Source organism: Poromitra crassiceps (genome assembly GCF_964638095.1).
Source record: "Poromitra crassiceps genome assembly, chromosome: 8".
In the NCBI taxonomy this organism is placed as follows: domain Eukaryota; kingdom Metazoa; phylum Chordata; class Actinopteri; order Beryciformes; family Melamphaidae; genus Poromitra; species Poromitra crassiceps.
In genome coordinates this window covers 31,579,450-31,586,785 of record NC_139629.1, presented here as the reverse complement: position 1 = coordinate 31,586,785, position 7,336 = coordinate 31,579,450, and the positions used below count along the sequence as shown (strand labels likewise).

Genomic DNA, 7,336 nt, shown 5'->3' with positions numbered 1-7,336 from the left:
ATTGTCACTCCGTAGTACAAGTATCACGTGTGAAATTCTTGTGCTGTAGGCTCCGTTACAACATAGTGCAAAAAATAAAATAGAAGATATATAAATAAAACAAGAGGCAACGGGCAATAGAGCAGTAAGACACGCCACAGACAGTGGCGTATTCACTGCCCATAGTGCAAATGGCATGAACATACTTTAAACATAATTAAACATAATAACGATCTGTTTTATCAAAGTTTGTTGATCTTCTGTACAACTGTACTGTGTTTGTGTTTGGTTTTGGCATATTTCCTAACTTGTAGTTTTGCCAGTGACATTGATTTGACTTGACTCTACACCACACTGCTGCAATGACAGAAAAAGTCTCGTCATTCAGTTATTTCCATGCTCTCCAGTTCGCCTTGGACTAATAATATGCTGCAAAACATGCGTACAAATACATACATCATCCACAGTATGCGTGTGTGTGTGTGTGTGTGTGTGTGTGTGTGTGTGTGTGTGTGAGGGGTCCTGTGTTGTATATATTTAGCAGAGTTAAACATCTTGATCCTTTCCACTACTGCTGAATTACTGTCCTCCCTGTGGACACACGCACACGCACACGTACACGCACACACACACACACACACACACACACACACACACTAGAGAGCATTAGTGAGAGCTGGCCCCAGGAAGCCGTCCCTCTGTGTGACCTACAGGACATGAACTAACTGAGCGTGACGTCCACACTCGCCCCACAATGGTTTGCACGCATACAGACGATATCATAAGGCAATGATTTAGCGCAGCCACGCCAGCTTTAGCATAAGCCACGCCCACAGCTCCGCTGGCGCGCAAACCCCCAGGCACAAAACTGACTGCTATCATGGCGGATGCACAGATTGGCAGCTGCGCGCGGAGGACGATATCACAAGGGTGCGCGAATCGGCTTGCAAGCGCAAAACGCAAATAGCGCGTGCGCGAAGATACTGTAGGGCCCATGGTCTTGAAGATGGTCTCGGTCTCGGTCTTGTCGCGCCTCGGTCTTGGTCTCGACTCGGTCTCGGTTTAGGTGGTCTCGACTGCAACACTATATCCCCTGCTTGATCTGCTTGATCTGCTAACTCTGCGACTTGACTCCGGATAAGCAGTTGAAGACGGACAAACTGACGATCAAATGATCTGCCAGTGCAGTGAGAGGATTTCACAAAAAAGGTTTTCCTGAAATAAGCTTGATACGTCTGGAAACCAGATCAAATCACTTGAGAGGTCTGTCAGTTTTGGCAGTGTTGTTGGTGCTTGTATTCATACTACTAAGTAGATCATGCAGTGAATGTCAATGTTTCTTTCCTCCAGGTGTGTGTGCAGTAGGAAAGCCCATGTGCCTCATGTTCGAGTACATGGCCCACGGCGACCTCAACGAGTTCCTGCGTCGCCGCTCTCCCACCCAATCGGTGCGCACCTTGAGCTGCGCCAGCCTATCCGGTCGCAGCTTCTCCTCGGAGCTGGAGGCGGGACTTCTCTCCTGCGCCGATCAGCTGTCCATCTCCAAGCAGGTTGCTGCGGGAATGGCCTACCTGTCGGAGCGCAAGTTCGTCCACCGCGACCTGGCCACCCGGAACTGCTTGGTCGGGGAAGACATGGTGGTGAAGATCGCAGACTTTGGCCTCTCCAGGTATATATGCACCAACTTTTTTTCAGTTCCCATCCGATTCCCATCCCTGAATTTGGATATCTGCCACTACTGATTCCGAGACTGATACCAGAGCTCTTGGCAACTCTCCCAAGAACCTGCAGCCTCGACCTTTACATGAACCTGCAGCCTCCACCTTTACATGAACCTGCAGCCTCCACCTTTACATGAACCTGCAGCCTCCACCTTTACATGAACATGCAGCCTCCACCTTTACATGAACCTGCAGCCTCCACCTTTACATGAACATGCAGCCTCCACCTTTACATGGTAGCTGGCTCCTACTGTGATGTCATTTAAGAACCTGCAGCCTCCATCTTTACATGGTAGCTGGCTCCTACTGTGATGTCATTTAGTATTTGGTTTTGTGATCAATTATCTCATAGCGTTAGTTATCTGGTTCATAATATTTCACAATATTAAATTGAACTGAATGAAAGTCATTAGATATTTCCAAAACAATTAATCCACTCAAAATGATTAAAATTGCATTTCAACAAACTGACAATTAAACACCTGTGCCACTTTACCACATTTGGTAAGTAGGAAACCCCCAAAATATTGATAAGACTAAAATATCTCCAAAACTAATATAAGGACATGTTGTTGAGTTAGCTAACTGCTCACATTACTAGCCCACTACTACTACGACTACTACTACTACTATTACTTACTAAGCACTGTTTGTTTGTTACCGTGGGTTTATGTTCCAGGCAGAGCAAGCTAAGAATGGAATCTGGATTGGAACGTGGATCGGCGACGTCAGTCCGATATCCAATATTTGAATTACGTCAGTATCAGCACCCGATACCGATATCCAAACAAACAAACAAAAACAAAAAGAAAAACCTAACGCAGATTCAGGATATTTTAACCGACAACCTAGAACAAATTAAAAACTTGGCTATGTGACAATAGGTTGCTGTTACACCTGGGAAAGACGGAGTCTATTCTCTTTGGCTCCAAATATAGACTAGGTAAGGAGACCAAACTCAAACTAACTTCTGGAGGGGTATCCATAATAGCCAAGCCCTCTGTCAAGTACCTAGGCTGTTTCCTTGATGGTACTTTAGGGGGCGCACACCATGGCATTAAAAGTTTTAGGCAAGGTAACTGCCAAAACGAGGTTTTTAGCCAGGAAGTCCAGACTGCTCAACAGGGAATGCCTGAAAATCCTAGCATCATGTTTAGTCCAGTGCCACTTTGACTATGCCATCAGTTCCTGGTACTGGGGCCTCAACAAAGCCCTGAAACAGAACCTTCAGGTGGCACAGAACAAACTGATTAGAGTAGTTCTGGGCCTTATCCACAGAAGGCTCAGTTTATTCATCTCCAGTGGTTACCAGTTGAGGACAGGGCCAGACAGCTTCAACTTACTATGGTACATAGGATTTTAAACAATAGACCACCGGAATACTTTAACAATTATTTTAAGAAAATTGCACATGGACACAACACAAGAGCAAGTGTAGGAAATGTGGCCCTCCACAAGCATAAGACAATGACAGGTAGAGTATCTTTGATCTATTCCGGTGCTGTGGAGTGGAACAAACTGCCTCTCCCAATCAAAGAAACAGAAAGTAAGGTGGCTTTTAAAATAAAAGGTTAAGAAACAGCTTTTTAGCAACCTGTCTGCATAACCTGCCATCTCTAACTGTGATGTAATGTGATGTGTTGTTGATTTGCTGATATTATTGTCTGTTTTTACTGTTTCCGCTCTGATTGAAGTTGAGCACTTTTAGATATTGATATAGTATATGTTTCTTTTGCCATTTTAACCCTAACCCATTTGTAATGTTGTATTGCACTTTACCAGATGCCTGTCTCCACAGGGGACACTCGACACAACAGGGACAACGATGGAAATAAGTCCTGGACTTTTTCGTTTTATCCCTGACACTGCAGCATTTTGTCTTACTTATGTATCGCATACTGTCTAATAAAATCAAATCATCCCAATGCCGTAACCTGATACCGATATCCCATGTCCATCTCCAGGAACATGTACCAGGCCGATTACTACAAAGCCAACGAGAACGACGCCATCCCCATTCGCTGGATGCCCCCAGAGTCGATCTTCTACAACCGCTACACCAGCGAGTCGGACGTGTGGGCCTACGGCGTGGTGCTGTGGGAGATCTTCTCCCACGGGATGCAGCCGTACTACGGCATGGGGCACGAGGAGGTGATCTACTACGTGAAGGACGGCCACATCCTGTCCTGCCCCGACAACTGTCCTCTGGAGCTTTACAACCTGATGAGGCTGTGTTGGAGCTCGCTGCCCTCCGACAGGCCCAGCTTCAGCAGTATACACAGAATACTGGAGCGAATGCACCAGAACACACTAAGCATGAACTCTGACCCCGAGCCCGACTGCTAACCTCTGGGAATCCTCCCCCCCTCCCCTCTCCGCCCACCCCGGGTAGGGTGTATATACAGTACATGTGGAGTCGCCAGCTAGTTCTTTTCACCTGAGAGCGAGGAGTTTCACCGGCAGGACGCAGCTCGTGCGGAGGAATATGCTATTCCCTCCAGTTCCCCTCCCCTCTGAACAGGCACCCTGACCGACCAGAGGGGGTGCTAATGCAGCGACCAGGACACATACCCTTGTCGGGCTTCCTACCCACAGACAGGGCTAATTATGCCTGTATATGGACGCCCGATTAAGCCGGTGGTAACACAGGGTGCGAACCTGCGACCCTCGTGTTGGTTGCAAGGGAATAGTCCGGTAACGCCACCCGGGCACCCCTGTTTTTGTGTTTTTGTAGCCATCAAATGTACCTAGTGTTAGTAGACTACTCATCAGATTCTTTGCCTCAAAACACACCTGACATGAAGACTGACTCTGAGCCTGTCTACCAACCTTTGACTTTTAACCGCTTCAGTTTGACACCTTCCATGGACAGGCCTAGTTTTAGTAGCATACACAAGACTTGAGTGTACACATTACAAGACATTCGCCATTGACTTTCAATCTGACTCAATATACACTTCAGGATGTGTCTTCTTCAGACATTGTCCAACTCCCAAGTCATAAACCTGCATCAGCAATTTTCTCACAAGATTTCTCAGAAATAGACAGAAATGTGAAAAAAAACAAAAAACAAAATCCGGCTAGGGTGGCAACTTTTCTCTCTCTATTTGTTGACATTTTCTTTTATCCAGAAAAGATTAAATAAGACTTTTTGCCTTTTTTCCCATTACAATTTGACCGGCCTCACATCTTGGCCTCTCAACAACACTGGAGCAGGATTAAGGATGAAGTGCCATGCCATAATCAACAGCAGCTCGATGGCTGTTGTGGGGTCTCAAGGCACTCAAACTGGTGAGCTTTCCCAGTTGCGGAAACCTCTGTGTATATACTCTATTCAAGACAACTCAGAGCACAACTTTCAATTCAGATTTTTTTCCGACCCCCGGAATAGTTGTGTTCACGCTGTTTTGAACTGGGAGACGTTGGAGTTATAGCTAATTTCATTGGTAAAATAGCTTTTGATTTCAAAATATTGCTATAATCAGAGCTAAATCTAAACAATATATACACACATGTTGCATAATTAAATATTGCTATAATCAGAGCTAAATCTAAACAATATACACACATGTTGCATAATTATGCCTCCGAGTTGTCTTGCGGTGAGAGTAGCCTACTGCAGGGATGACATGTTTTTGTAGGCTTACCCAGAAGTCCCTTCGCTTCCTGCTTCATAGGTTTAAAATTCAATGGGATTTTGTATGGAAATATCAGTTAAATGATTGAAATAAGGTCTGTGGTTAACAAACGTTTATGAAACATTATGACTTTTGAAGCGTTTTCTGAAAATTCCTAAAAAAAATGCATTTACCCTTTGAAAATCATAAACGTGGTGGTCATGTGTGAAGATTATCTTGCTGAATACAAAGTTAAAGGTTTCATGAACCTTTGTTAACCACCGACCTTCTTGCAAGCATTTAGCCAAAATCCCCATACAAAAATCCCATTGACTTTTACATGTAGGAACCGGAAGTGCTAACATCCAGGTCTTCCGGACTCATTCCTGCGGTACTCTATTGTAAGCATCCTTGAATAATTTGCTTATTAATGCTTAATTAATTCAAGAAGATTGTAAGGAACCCTTTTTTCCCCAGACTAGACTCCAACCCTTCACTCCTTACCAGCGACCAGCACAGACCCGTCATACACGTGTGCTTTGTACGTGAAAAATGTTTGAACGCATGCATGATCTCTGAACCCTGATCCCTACGGCTTAACCCCTGAACACTTGAAGCCATTGAGCGCAGATGTAGCACATCGTAAAACAAGACACACGCGCTCTGTTGTATCCATTGCCCGCCTGCTCCACACGTCGAGAGGAATTGCTTGGAAAATTCAAATTCTGTTCACTTTAGTTCAGCTGTCAAACAGCATAAAAAACCATCTGGCAACCAAGTGTTTGAAAGACTCGAGGCGTTCTCCAGAATGACAAGCTGGCATTTTGTCTGAAAACAGGGATATGCTGTATGTAGAATATCAACGTCAATTGGGAACAAAACGTCAGCAAAATACATTTCTAAAATGTGGCATTACGTCTACAATTTTAACGTACATTTGAAACAAACGGTGGTTAATTTGAAAACCTTGCTGCCTTTCCAATGTTGAGAAAACAACTTTGGTTTAGGCAACAAAGCAACTTGGTCTAGACAACTTAAGTAACTTTTAAGATTCAGGTTTTGGTTTGGGTTGGGATTAAGTAAAAACACGACGTGCCTCATTCGGGAGTGGAACGCGTGCTCTCTCGCTTGCAGGACAGGGACGCTGCGACGTGTCACATAGATTCCACAATGGCACACTATCACTTTAACTATCACTTTAATAACCATTGTTGATTGTTTTATAGACAAGTTGCTATTCCACTTTTGGGCATTCTCATTTTGTTCTTTCTTTTATTCTATATCTTCTTGATGATTTTTGTATTTTTATTGTTATTATTTATTTCCTGGTTCCTTTGACACACGACATTATGGAAAAAGCTGCTCATGTCAGATTATTTGGACTTGCTTCATCATTACCAACAAGTTTCTCTCTCTCTCTCTCTCTCTCTCCCTCCCACACACACACACACACACACACACACACATACACACACACACACAGATCTTAATTTTTCTTCCATGGTATCGTTGTAATACTGAAATTAAATTATGGATCACATTGTTCCATCGCTTCAGAACAGCTAACTCATGTATCATCAGTAATAATCAGTTTTATTTGTCATGTGGATATTACTCAAAATATGTTTTGTGTGTGAATGTATTTCAGTCATATTCAGTGTTTGATGAATATCAAAGGAGATGTTTTCCTTTTCAAATGCGGTGTGTGATGTTATGTTTCTGTTATTTTGTTTAATTACATAAACTGATTTTGCAATTTTTGCCACACGTACTTCCCATAAATTATTCTATTTATTTGACTTGCAAATAAAATTATCAAACACATTAGTGTTTCAGATCTGGGCAGGAACATCACATCCTGTTAGCAAACATGTATTTATTATTATTATTTATCATCATGTCAATGATAGATTTCAGGGGAAATCTGAGCTGAAACAATTTTCCTGCTCAAAACCATGTGTCACGCACGGGCTGTGTCAGATCTGTGGAAAATCACCTGTTGGATCAGGGTATGCCAAA

At 43.5% G+C, this 7,336-nt stretch overlaps 1 protein-coding gene across 1 annotated transcript in view; it reads left to right on the top strand.

The window, feature by feature from the left end:
- musk (muscle, skeletal, receptor tyrosine kinase) overlaps positions 1-4,046 on the top strand; it is a gene marked incomplete at both ends in the record, with an annotated part of 99,122 nt that extends 95,076 nt beyond the window's left edge. Inside the window, 2 exons of the mRNA XM_083641165.1 lie at positions 1,330-1,648; positions 3,665-4,046. Coding sequence (XP_083497291.1) covers positions 1,330-1,648; positions 3,665-4,046 — 701 coding nt within the window. The remainder of the gene's footprint in view (positions 1-1,329; positions 1,649-3,664) is intronic.
- Between the last annotated feature and the right edge of the window lie 3,290 nt (positions 4,047-7,336).